The 13,915-nt window shown below is 40.6% G+C and overlaps 3 protein-coding genes across 4 annotated transcripts in view; all 3 read left to right on the top strand.

Moving 5' to 3' along the window:
- Nucleotides 1-1,079: 1,079 nt before the first annotated feature.
- cldn8.1 (claudin 8.1) lies at nucleotides 1,080-2,290 on the top strand. Its single transcript, XM_079515112.1, has one exon. The coding sequence runs from the start codon at nucleotides 1,117-1,119 to the stop codon at nucleotides 1,918-1,920; it is 804 nt and encodes a 267-aa protein (XP_079371238.1). The 5' UTR covers nucleotides 1,080-1,116; the 3' UTR covers nucleotides 1,921-2,290.
- Nucleotides 2,291-4,534: 2,244 nt separating this feature from the next.
- Nucleotides 4,535-6,026, top strand: LOC306933101 (claudin-8-like). Its single transcript, XM_079515111.1, has one exon. It carries the CDS (start codon nucleotides 4,644-4,646, stop codon nucleotides 5,700-5,702), a length of 1,059 nt encoding a protein of 352 aa, XP_079371237.1. The 5' UTR covers nucleotides 4,535-4,643; the 3' UTR covers nucleotides 5,703-6,026.
- A 1,149-nt stretch (nucleotides 6,027-7,175) lies between these two features.
- LOC306932567 (glutamate receptor ionotropic, kainate 1) overlaps nucleotides 7,176-13,915 on the top strand; it is a 30,760-nt gene continuing 24,020 nt past the window's right edge. For both annotated transcript variants that reach the window (XM_079514409.1, XM_079514410.1), the window contains exon 1: nucleotides 7,176-7,435. In XM_079514409.1, coding sequence (XP_079370535.1) covers nucleotides 7,351-7,435 — 85 coding nt within the window. In that variant the 5' untranslated portion in view covers nucleotides 7,176-7,350. The remainder of the gene's footprint in view (nucleotides 7,436-13,915) is intronic.

The raw sequence follows: 13,915 nt of genomic DNA on the forward strand, positions 1-13,915 counted from the left end.
CCCTCATACAGGATCTTGTACACTCTTGTACACTCTTGTTCAGGTCCAACTCAAATGTTTATCTAGCCTCCTGCCTCACGTAGCCAGCCTTCATCTGCCTTTGCGATGCATATTGCCCCATCGCTACGTGAGGCTAATGTTGACCTGCACACTATCCGTATGGATTCACTCTCATCTGTGTAAATATATCGATAAAGCAGTGCCCATGGTGCGATGAGAGTACAGTCAGTACTCCATTTTAACCATGATAGATTCATTGAAAACACCTGTTCTTTTTTCTTTTTACTGATATTGTCCTATTAATACGTGAGGGGGCCGTGTTTTTTCATTTACTGTTTTCATTTATGAATACAGTTTTTTGAAAAGAACGAGGAGGAATTATTAAAAATAACTGAAAACAGTAAATGAAAAAAGACGGACCCCTCACATAGGCTATTAGAAGGACAATATCTCTCTACAACACGTAGAGATATATCAGTCACCAGAAAAAAGGACAGGTATTTTCGATGAATCTATCATGGTTAAAATGAAGTTTGAAATTACAATGGGTTTGTATAGGAATGGGGCGGGGCAGCTAAAACGAATATCAGATATCTAAATACTGAATGGAGCAACTTAAAAACGGTCTGGGGTGTTCACATACGCCTGAGTAGACGATAAAACGACCAAAAGCTTTTTTGAAAGTGAAATATACCTTTTAGTCTTGTTGCCTAACCTTATATTTTTTCCAGTTATATCTAACCTTACAATGAATAATGACTAAAATCGTCTCAAGTCTAGTTGATGTGTAAATACGATAATCTAATATATTAGTGTGCTCATTGTACACAATCTAGGAGTGTAAGTTGAGACCTGTGAATAAACAAAGTGGCAGCTTACTACAGCTCACATGGTAGGTGCACAAAGGGAAAGAAGAGTCCTGGAGGGATCTGTTTCATAGCAACAGGTCAGAGTTCCCACCCTCCCATTATGGTATTTCTTCCTCAGGGAGGAGGTGCATACACAACAGTGCCTCTTCCACTGGGATGCATAGAGTGAACCTGCTTCCTCCTCTGAGCAGTCACAATTCAGATACCACTGTGTCTCTGAACCAGGAGCAATAAGAGGAAAAAGACGATGGCTAACTCAACACTGGAGGTAGTGGCTCTTTTACTGACCTTGATTGGACTTATTGGAGCTGCTGCAAGCACTGGGATGCCAATGTGGCGTGTCACAGCTTTCATCGGGGAGAACATCATTGTGTTTGAGACCCGCTACGAGGGGCTTTGGATGAACTGTTTTAGACAAGCAGATATCAGGATGCAGTGCAAGGTGTACGACTCTCTCCTGGCCCTGTCCTCTGACCTGCAAGCTGCCAGGGGTCTAATGTGCTGCTCTCTGGCACTGGCCGGACTGGGTCTGATGATCAGTATGGTGGGGATGCAGTGCACCTCCTGCATCCAAAATAACGACAAGGTCAAGCGCTATGTCCTCGTCATTGCCGGGAGCATGATCATCATGGCTTGCATCTGTGTCATTATCCCAGTGTCCTGGACAGGCCATGTCATTATCAGGGACTTCTACAACCCCCTGCTGATTGACGCCCAACGGAGGGAGCTGGGAGAGGCTCTCTACATCGGTTGGGTGGCCTCTGCTTTCCTGTTCGCTGGAGGTTGCATGTTTACCTGCTGCAATATTCAGGGTGAGGACAAGGCCTCAGACAGGTATATGTACTCCAGGAACTCCCAGTATATGGCCTATCCGCAACATATGGGCTATCCGCAACATCCCCTTCATCCCCAGCAGCTGGTGATGCCTCCCATGCAGCCACAGCCCCAGCCTCTTCTCTCCAGACATCCCTCCAACCAGAGCTACAACTACAGCCACTACAGCCACCACTCCAGATACCCCTCTGTACGCAGCGCTGTGGCCATTCTCTGAGCACTAAGGACTTACTGAGGTAATGATCAGCTCGGTTATGCTCAAACGGAACACAAGGAACTTTAAAAGACATTTTTTGTAAGACTTGACTGTGTACATTTCAAAAGTCAAAACAGGCATTTCAGTATAGAGATGAAACATTTTGAAAAAGCGTCTTTAAGTTCAATGACTGGATTTACAAGACAGAGTTAATGTAGGATATAAAGATTTGTTTTCTATGCTTATGAATGTACTCATGTGAATGTGTTGTTGAAGAGCACTAGTGGGAATCTTTGGCTGCATTATGATTATAATTGTTTTGGAGCCTAGTGAAAGGCTAAATACACATTTTACTTTTGTGTTTATTGTAACATTTCATGTGTTTTTTGTCACCTGTACATTTATGTATAAAGTACAAAGTACTTGGGTTCATTGTTGATTTTTTATTTGTAACAGATATTTGCTACACTGTGTACCCAAAATGATCTGTTTCAGACACAATTCACATCAGAATACTTTATCATCAGGAAGCAAATTTCAGCAAGTTTTCTTTTAGTTATTATATTATTATAATATAGAAGTTCCCCAGACACCAACCAACTGCATCATCTTGGTTTCAGTTCCCATGTAGCCAAGGTACTGTACTGTCTATCTCCACTGCAATAAATTGCTAAAATTGATATAACATAAATTAAATAATGTAAAAATGAAAAGAAGATAAGGGGGAAATATAGGTTCCAGATAAAAATAAGTAAAATAAATATTCAGTCAAATAACTACAGGAAACTGGGAAGTCCATTGATTATTTGATCACCCACAGGTTTATATTACAAATAATTTGTCAGATAAGACATAATGTTGCTCTTTTTTGTTCTTTTCTTTTTACTATTCTAGGTCTACTGGTGTCTGAGTGCTCTTAAAAGATGATGCAATTGAAGCAAATGTCTATGTAAACATGAAACACCTTAAACTGCTTGTTTAAGGTGTAGGCCATAACACAGCCATAGGGCTTAGCTTCAGTGTAAACAGAAAACGAATCCTCCCAGCATGATCACGTGACATCATTTGCAAGTCACTTTGAATGTTGACGATGGGATTCTCAGATTGCTTTGAATGAGACACATGGGCTGTGGATCAAAACTGATTGTTAGGTCACTGTCTGTCTCACCAATCTGAGAACCCATCGTAAAAAAAAGGAAAAACAGAGCCCTATTTTCCAGGTTGCCCTATTAACAGTTTGTCACTGTTAAATGAAAATGTATTTTCTTTTACCTGTGATTGTCCTCACATATTTCTATTCACTAAAATATTTTGTATACATGACATTAGTTTAATAGAGAAAATCCACGTTATGTCTTTCTAGTTAAGTATACAGAAATGGCATTACAATAATATTTTGTGATGCAATGTATAAGATATTTTCAATTGTGCATTTTACATTTACAGTAGATAAATAAATCATGTATTTATTTATAAAAATCACACTCGTTTCTGCCCCCTGACCTGAATTTTAAAAAAGTCCATAGAGATGGCTGCCAAATTACATCACGGGTGCATGCTGAATGATGTTGCGTTCACATTGGCAGATGAAACGATGCAGTCTACCATTCATTGTCAATGGAAGCCAGCGACATGACGTTGCAAAGAGGCAATGATGCATAGCTGCATAGCATAGCTCAATTCACAGCGCGTCTTTGCATCGTTTCATCTGCCCGTGTGAACGCAACATCATTCAGCATGCACCATAAGACAAACATTAAAAGTCCATAGACTTGGCTGCCACATCATGTCATGAAAGCCAGACGTTGGAGTGGCTAGCTAAGATAGATAGATAGATAGATAGATAGATAGATAGATAGATAGATAGATAGATAGATAGAGAGAGAGAGAGAGAGAGAGAGAGAGAGAGAGAGAGAGAGAGAGAGAGAGAGAAATATAGTACTACAGCAACACACTTGCATAGTAACCTCATGTCACCAGGCTTTCCACCTCGGAAAGCCTGCATAGTAACAATGTGTGTGTGTGTGTGTGTGTGTGTGTGTGTGTGTGTGTGTGTGTGTGTGTGTGTGTGTGTGTGTGTGTGTGTGTGTGTGTGTGTGTGTGTGTGTGTGTGTGTGTGTGTGTGTGTGCTTGGCTTCACCAAGTTCCTTTCTGCTCTCTTGTGGAGAAGAGTAGTACTACAGCAATTCTTGTAGGTATCATTGATCTACACTGCAGAGTTGATGCACAAAGTTCCAACACAATTGGCCAGCAGTGTGTCAGCAGTTCATGCTGCCTTCAGGGGGGTTAAGACTCACTACCATCATTGATCGACATCTCAAATGGCATTTAATGCGACAAGTACTGCATTGTCATTTAATACATTTGCAGTTTTTGTTTTATAGCTTCATGTTATATTGATAGGGGTAATCATGAAAAGCATGAAGGACTCATAAATGAAAGAGCTGATGTCTGTGATACTGGAGGTTTGGCCCCTATGGCCACAGAAACCATAAACACAAAATAAGCAGTGGTCCTCCTTACCTTCGTTGCTCCCAGCTAATCAGGTGATGACAAAGCATCACTCCCATAACAAACACTTGCATACCATACACACTATTCCAGTTCAGAACAGGGTCCCTCACCTCAATGTGAGACCATTTCTGTTGTGATACGGTCTTACACTGAAAGGATCATACACTGAGATGCCTCCGTTTTAACTTGGATTCTAACGTCTTTGGATATAAGTTATACACGGCACAATAATGGTTCAAGGGATTACGGAGATAGCTGCCGTTTGCGTTGGCCTGGTTGGGCTGATAGGAGCCGCTGCATCAACTGGCTTGCCGATGTGGAAGGTGACGGCTTTCATCGGGGAGAACATCATCGTGATGGAGACCCGCTGGGAGGGCTTGTGGATGAACTGCTACAGACAGGCCAACATCAGGATGCAGTGCAAGGTGTACGACTCCCTTCTGTTTCTGCCCTCTGACCTGCAAGCTGCCAGGGGTCTGATGTGCTGCTCTCTGGCCCTGTCAGGGCTAGGGCTCCTAGTAGCGCTGTTGGGGATGCGCTGCACATCATGCATTCAGGGAAATGCACGTGTGAAGGTCATCATCCTAATGGTGGCAGGTGGTATGCAGTTCCTGGCCTCTATCTGTGTGTTTATTCCTGTGTCCTGGACAGGCCATGTCATCATTAGAGACTTCTACAATCCTCTGCTCATCGACGCCCAGCGAAGGGAGTTGGGAGATGCTCTCTACATTGGGTGGATGACCGGTGCTGTTCTCTTCGCCTCGGCCGTGTTGTTTGTCTGCCGCCGTGTGCCCTCAAACGAAGGTTCATTTGATGTATACCATCCAGCCAACATGAATGGATACAAGCCAGCACTGATGAGATACCATCCCATTTCAAGTGTTCCCAGCATGAGGAGAGATTTTGGCCTGCCCATTCTGCCGAACAACAGCTTTGTTGGACACCACCCAGTCCCTTTCTTGCCAGTTCCTCCAGTGACAACTGATGGATTCGTCATCAATCCGCCTGTAGTCTATAACCCAGACGTGGTTCAAAACGGAACAAATATGGGTCGACAGCGCTCTACTCAGAGCTCTTACTATGGCGGAAACCTGTCAACACCGGGGAACTCTTTGTATTTAAGTCAACAGACCAGTCCATATCATTCCTCAAGTTATACAGGCAATCCCTCCTTGTCCTACGCTTCCAGCTACTATCCAGTTCCACACAATCCTGTTTTCATAGGATACAGTAAATCAGTAGTTGGACCACAATCTCACAGTGGCAGCAGTGCCGGCATGTACATCTAAGAAAATGGGAGGTATATATTTTTTAATTGACCTTAATCAGCATCAAAGACTGCTTTTATCTAGAATCATCAAGTCTTTTTGACATATTAATATCATAATGTTTCAAACACTGGATCGAGTCCAGACCAAAGTCTGTAGCCTATGTCCTGCACCATGGGTGGTGGAAAAAGGTGAAAACATGATTTAATTTACTTAACAAACAAAAATAATGTGAATGTTATTATGTATCTTTAGTTTATAATAACGTAATCAGGTGTAAAAGATTGAAACTGTCCTAATATGTGCTTATTTTTATGTACGCTCGGCTAGACTACTGTTGTCAATGTAAACAGTGTGACATGAATAGACCCTATTTTAGCTAGAATTGGTAGGCCTACGTGTCTGCCCTGCCTGCATACATTCTCTCCCATCTGTTAATGGATACGGATTATATAGATACAGCCAGGTGCACTGTGCATACCATGGATACAAGCTTTGTGTGTGTGTGGCCTATAGTTCCTCAGTAATAGGCCTATAACAATGGACTGCTAAAACACGTATTGTATAAAATATATTTAGATGATAACACGAAGGACTGAAGTAAAAGGATATAGTTCAACATCCATGACTGATGAGCCAATAATCTGTGGCCATCACCCGGTTCCATTCCACAGCCATTATTCACCACTAGGTGGCACCACAGAACACGGTGAGGGATCTGAACTAAATCCTGAACAGACCGTGGTCTCGGGTTACAGGTTCCCTGCATTTAGATGACGCTCTCAAAACCCTTTTACAATTACATGATTCTAACTCTAACATATCATATAGGCGTATTTTTTTTGTTATATAATAAAGTTTGTGTATCTAAATCATTGGAAGATGTGTTGTTGTTGTTTACAGCCTACAGGAGCTCAAAACAAGTTAACTTAATTAAATCCTTTAGGCCAAGTGTATTCTGTAGTGTAGGCTACTCGTTGTTGTTTGCATTTCTGTCCAATCAATCAATCAATCAATCAATCAATCAGTCAATCAATCAATCACATTTTGGTAGGCTAGTTCTTATGGTAGGACGACAAAATAGTAGACCTATATCTAAATAATCTAATTCATGCTCGCGGCAGATCAGTTGGGTGTAAGTGTCATGGTCACCCACCAGTTTGAAGATTAGGCCACATGATCTGCGTTTCCATCAGGACTGGATCTGGATCAGGTCTGGATTTGCTGGGTCTGGAGCAAAGATTTAAGACACTGTGGAGGTCGAATGTTGTCAGATTTGAAGTTAATCTTCAGGACGCATGCACGGATGTGGATCAGCTGTGTGGCTAGACTAGAGGGACGCGCACGCTGGCCTGGTCTTTAGATGTAGAGTAGAATATAGATAAGTAGATATGTACTGATGGGGAGCATCACGGATTCGGTACACTGAATTTGGGAGGCGATAAGCGCTGTAGGAGTTTAGAATGGAAAAAACTGGAGTTATCACCAATTGCAAGTAGCCTAGAGTGTTTTTCCTTTTTCTTACAATGTGTGAGAGGAAGATGTGGGTTGGAATTGGATGCCATGCATACTTTCGTTGTGGATACAAGAACTGACAGGCTATCAGCATGGATTTAAAAAGGGGGAAATAATATCAATGCTAAATTCGACTCTGGAGCGATAGCTTACCATGGAGAAAAGGAAAGGACTGTTATTGTGGCTGCTATACTTCACGGCGGAGTTTTGTCTCAGTTCGCAGCAAGTCCTTAGAATCGGTAAGTGGAACTGACTTGTCTTAAGAATTTTATTTAAAGGTTGACTATCAGCATGGAGGCAAGGTTTTTATATTGGAAGTTATTTTTTTTTAATTAAATAAATAATTAGTTTCCGAATCAGAATTTCTAAATTATGATTGGATACAGCTCTTGGTCAAGTGTCATTTAGGCTGTTCCTTTTTCATCAGGTCTGTTGTTTCACTCAGTCTGTGTTTTTCATTCGCAAAAGTTACACACAGGTAAAGGAGGCCACTACAATAAATGACCCTCAAAAGGGTTGCACAGAGTTTTTGGCACATCAAACAACATCTGGGACTGGGTGGAGAAAAGTGGTAAAAATATGGTCCTGATGAAAGTCAAAGTGAGATTGAATGCACAATTTGTCCCCATAGGCTACAGGTGACTAACGTTTGATCAATCATTTCCAACATTTGTATTTTGATTATACTGTATCATGTATGTGCATTTTCAATTAGGGGGATGTCAGGTAAACTAGGACCTGGTAAAACAGAGAGAAGGGTCATGGTATGTTTGAACTTCTGTAATTTATATAGAAGTGCACTTTACAACACATGACATGTCAATAGGCCTACAGGAATATTGCAGAGATCTGTGATGATAACTTGTATCAATCATTGGAGTGAGTGGTATAGGTTTTTCAGTTGAGGATTGCAGTGATCACACAAATGTCAGACTCCCTGCCAGGATTATAGTGGCCATGGGCAACAGAGCATAGATGACAGTCAAATCCTCAGTATTAATTTATCCACTTGAAACTCTTATTATTGTAGAAATACATTAACTCACAGAATGTTACAGTGTTGGCCTCTTTTTTTCAAGGTTAAACAAAAAAGTCAGCACCACCTCTTCTCGTGCCATTACATAACTTTGAAAGCTAATAGGCCAGCATCCCCTGATCTTTACAATACTGCATAATCTTTCTGAATCATATATCACTCTCTGATGCCACCTAATCTTTGTTGTCATTTTCTTCCTGATCCTCAAACTCATAATCTCTCCCATATGGTATGTGTGACTCTTGCTCAATTAATAATTCTCTCTCTTGGCAAGCATTGGCATCAGATTGTGACTGGCATTTTGCACCCACACCTTTCACTGGATCTGGTAATAATGGTAATCCTCCACGGTTCCACCCTCAAGCCCTTAAAGTTAACCAGAAATATATATATTTAAAATAAAAGCAGAAATTCTCTTCAGCATATAAATTCATGCCGCAAAGTCGTATAAGTAAAATCCTTAATGTTAATTTAACTCTGAGTGTGTGTATACACACATGGATTAATGAACACTTTACTGTAGTAGCTTGTTTATCTTGTTGTCTCTAGATCTACTCTCACCTGTTTTGGACATAATGTGTAAATGCAGTTGCTTCCTTACAACATGGTCTAGTCACTATATTTCGTTGCTGTCGGGAAGAAACCACCTAACTCAATTTTTTGAGGTTTTTCATTATTATTATTATTTTTACATAAATCTGTGCTATTGAACACCATTTACGTCTGTGTGTTGGTTAAAGAAATATTGAACCAATGAAAAGTAGTAAAAAGCACTTTGGACATTGGACAATTTAAACCTCTTAACTCCATTGGACCCTCAAACTATCTGCTAAAGCAACTCCACCACCTCTTCCCTTCTTCATGCAAGTTTTCTTAATTTCCTGAAAAATAAATAAAGAAATAATAATAATAATAATAATAATAATAATAATAATACTATAATGATATGTATATATAAATATATATTTTTTAATTTCCTGAAAAGGGAACATTTGGAGTTAAGTGGTTTCTTCCTGACAGCAGAGCTATTTTACTGCTCAATAGGGCATACTATAGACACTAGAATATAGTTATACAAGGTTATACAAGGTTGGATTCTCCTAATATTGTGACATTGACTTGATCACAACCCCATGCCTTTCGCTCTTAAATGTTGTGATGCCGGGTCATTAGCAGCAATCACTGGAACAGAGAATTCTTAGTGCTCCACATCAAACGATGCTAGTAGGGGTGGTTAGGACTGCCTTCACACTCTGGCACGAGTCCAGGTTGAAGTGATGCTGTTGGTGGAGGTGGGGGCTGCTACTGGGAGCTGGACCAGGATTAGGCTCTAGAGAAAGTAAAACACTACGTCATTGTGCTCCTTGTCCATAAACGGTGTTGCTTCGTATGATTATGGTAGAGCCACCATGGCTCACTGTTAACTACTTAAAGACATGATAACAGATTATTTGAAATGCTGGAAATTCAACTAACTAGGCCGAAAATGTCTGCTCTGCAGTGTCTGCACATCACTCCCTAGAGTCCCTAGACTGTAGCTCTCGGTGATACTCAAGTTCAAAGTCGATCAATCAGATGGTTCTCGAAATGTGGGGCAAACAAACAGACACTCACTTATAGAAATTCCATGCATTTATAGACTAGATTGGAGCCTGTTGAACATCGACCAGCCTAATCGGGAATGGTGCAACTCATTAATAATGCCTGTTGGGAACACAACCAGGGGTGCAACACCAAATTCTCGGCCATGAGACAAGCAATCTCTGTGGACCCCACGCCCACATATCTTTTAGTGTTTTTAATTTTTAATCGATGCTTATTATTTCCATAAATGGAATTCTGTATCAGCCATGTCATACAGCAAGTTTGAAAGCAAGTTAGGGTGCTTCTCCAGATAAGCCCGGGGGCCGGCCCGGGACACACAAGCTCACGCGCACATATGCAGAGATTCTGCACATTTGTAGAAGGACATGAAAATAGTAGGCCTACCTATATTATGTTATAATTTGGCATTCTCATAATAACAGTAATACGTTATTTTTATGTTTTTAACAGTTCCGCCCCACCCCCAACTTTTCCGCAAAGGCTGTGAGACATCAGGAATGGTGGAAGTAGTATCACTTTGCTGCTGCTTGATGATACGTGCTGGCTTGCTTGACTGCACAACTTGCAGACAAATGCAGGCATGAGAATTGAAAATTATACTGTAGCTAATTTTGAATATACATTTAAAATGTTCATTTATGTATTGTACCATGTACTGAACAGTCAATACAGGTTGTATAACTGTCAACTTCCTTTACTTATTGTATTACTCTGAGTCTGCAGTTCGAAGTTCGAACTGATCCATTCATGCTACCATACCTTTTAGAACCTTTTAGAACAAATATATGAAGGTTATGCCTGTTTCCCTATCTTTAAGCCCTATATACAGTACTTCATCATACAAAGTATAGTTAGTTTGTTAAGGTTTGTCATTGGATTTTTCATTATTATGACCTATTCTGAATGAGAGATTTATTGAGAATTTCAACTTGGTATTTTTTTAGATTGCATCCTCTGGTGACAAAAGTTGAGCTAACAATTTAGTAAGGTGCTGATGAGATATTTCTTTTGGGGAACTGGAAACTGTATAAGAAATGTATTTCTTATAGGTTATGCATTATGCACTCTAAAGTGGATCCAGAGGAGGGCATGCACATACTGATTGCTACACGGCTCCATTTTTACACTCTTGGAATTAAACTAATAGCCATATAGTACCACCATCCCTAAGCATTTTAACTTATAATCACAAAAGCATAAAGTGCCACAGGCAGGTCTGGCTTTCTCATCCATTTGCTCATTTGCTTGCTAATAGCCTATTGAGTGGGAACATTGATCCACTTGTCATTTGCAAACAGAATGCCTGAAATGCTTATCGTCTGCTTTGCTATATTTGATATCTGCTCCATGGTAAAAACAACAAAAAACTAAAACTAAAAAAAACAGCTCTATTCTTGAATGTTGATTTTCTCTTGCTGGCCTTGTGCACACATGGACAGGAAGAATGAAGATGCTTTGGTCCATAATCACTAAAACAAATGTTTCATTAAAATCCTGGGTAACACTTGCTGATAAGGTAATGGAAGTAATGATTAAATAACCCTTACGTAATACACTAGTTAAGCATTACTTACAATTTACAATTTCATCATAAGTGTTACCAAATCCTGTGTTAATTTCACCAAGAGAGAGTATAAAGTGACGTTAATTAATACTATGGATTTTACTATGTTGATTTTGAGCTGTTTAACCAGCATTCCTATTCTGGGGCGAACATAGCAGATCTACAAGATCATCACAACACATCATAACGCAACAAATTGTGAGCTTGTAGATTTGCTATTTTCTGAGAGTAGACTGTGTAGAGGGAAAAAGCAAGGGTCAGGGGGTCCTATTATAGATGAGACCCATGGGGGACTCCGGCCAATGAAGTATACAGTATACAATTGAACAGTCTTAGAAGGCAAGAAAGCTGGGTTACTCTTTAATGTAGGCCTATGTGTATTCTTATCCATTGCATGGTAGTCCTCACCAATTTCAGACCGAGATCTAAATTACCATTCCTGTAAAACGTTCTCGTAAAGGTTGTATTTTCCCAATGACAACACAGACCTAGAAGTCCTCCAGTCTGGGTTCAGAGCTAGCACACCATAGCACAGAATCTTTTCCATACCCGTCTGGGGTAAAGAACAGCCAAACTAACACATGCAGGCACGTGCGTTCCATTGGTGCGCTGAATTCCTTGTGTTGTTTTGGTGTCCAAAACGCACTTTCGATGACATCAGAGACACTAGGCTCACTGCTAAAATCTAAAATATCTAAAACCACATATTACACACATAAAGAAGACCCCCAGAAAAGTGTTCTAAATCTACTAAACATCATTAACATATATATTGGTGAAGTGTCAAAAAGGGTGAAGTGTCCCTTTAACCCATTTTGGGGCGGGAACCCCTTTTGGTTCTTTAAGCATTATGTTGTACTTTAGCTATTGAAAAATAGCAGATCTACAAGATGTTTAGTAGATTGTAGATCTGCTATTTATGAAAAATCGTAAAAATGTGGCGCAAATCTTTGAATACATATTCTTTCAGAGCGAACGTTTTTAACTCAAATCTTTGCTTCTGGGGGTCCGCAGCCAAAAACGAATGACATAGAAACATGAAGACATTAGAAGACATTTTGTAGAATCGTCCTCAGGTCTAAAGGGGTTAAGTGGTTCCTGACAGCAGAGCTATTTTACTGCTCAATAGGGTATACACACTAGAATAGAGTTATACAAGGTTATACAGGGCCATGCATACGCAGTAATGGCGAAAACTGCAGTCATAGAGTTTAACAGTTTCCAAAAAATGATAATAAACGGCATACAATTTGGGAAAGTGAAAAAAGGGCCTCGCAGTTGGGTGCATAAGCTAATGGTCAATGCCTGTGACAGACAGACAGACAGACAGACAGACAGGCAGGCAGGCAGGCAGGCAGGCAGGCAGGCAGGCAGGCAGGCAGGCAGGCAGGCAGGCAGGCAGGCAGGCAGGCAGACAGACATTTAATGATTAATAGGTAGATAACTGATGACTTAGGAGACTGTGCCAATTTAATACGGCTCTAGCTCAGCGCTGCATGCCCCCAATGTTCCGATATCACAAGTTGAACAATAGAGTTGGCATTCAGGAAACAGCCTTAAACTGGCTCAATTCCTAATATAGAACCTTTCCTAATATAGAACCTTTCCTAATATAGAACGGGCTTCCATCTAATTTTCACTATACTGTACACGTCCTCTTGGTTCCATTTTCCCAAAACAGTGAAACACGTCATCTCTTTCCATCTGTAGATCGACAGTATACAGGACATTAATGAATGGATGTCCAACAACCCTCTCTGCTAAATGACGATAAAACAGAAATTGTTCTATTCTGCCCCCAGAAAAAACTAACGATGTATGTACTTTGCTCGGAACATATCTTCCTTCACTAAATCTCATGTAAAATCACACCCGTGTGAACTGAGTGGTGAAACTCTGTGTGGAACATCCAGACCCACAGGAACGCGCCCAGGGTGCCGGCCTGGTTCCGTCGAGCTGCCCCGTGTCCGAAACGGTTGAGAAATGACAGAGTTATCGTGTGGGGGAATTAGCAGACAACACTCTCTCTCTCACAAGTAAGAGTGTGGTACTCTCTCTCCCTCCCTCCCTCTGTCTCTCGCATGCACGCACACTCCACATTGTAATTAGCAGGCAACAGTGCAACACTCTCTCTCTCTGTTTCTAGCTAACAGCGCCACTTTTGCACCTGTTGGTACCCTAAACAGACAGACAGACAGTACATAGGGACAGACATTGCTGATACTTGAAGTGGTTGCACCACTTAAAAATAACTTTGGTGTGTTGTTTTACTCCACATTCAAGTTTGACTATTTGACTCTGGAGACAATATGATGAAAATGAAAATGACTGAAAATGACTCCTGCACCTGTTTTACAGTAATATTTACAATGTGGATTCAGTCCATTCATTCCTTGGCTAACGACATTCACCTTTGTAACACGGCAGTGCCTATACCGCATTTTGAAAAAAATATAAATATATTAATCAAATTGAAAATAACATTTAGAAACACTGCTTCACCACAGATCTATA

This window comes from Electrona antarctica (assembly GCF_951216825.1).
Source record: "Electrona antarctica genome assembly, chromosome: 11".
Classification (NCBI taxonomy): Eukaryota; Metazoa; Chordata; class Actinopteri; order Myctophiformes; family Myctophidae; genus Electrona; species Electrona antarctica.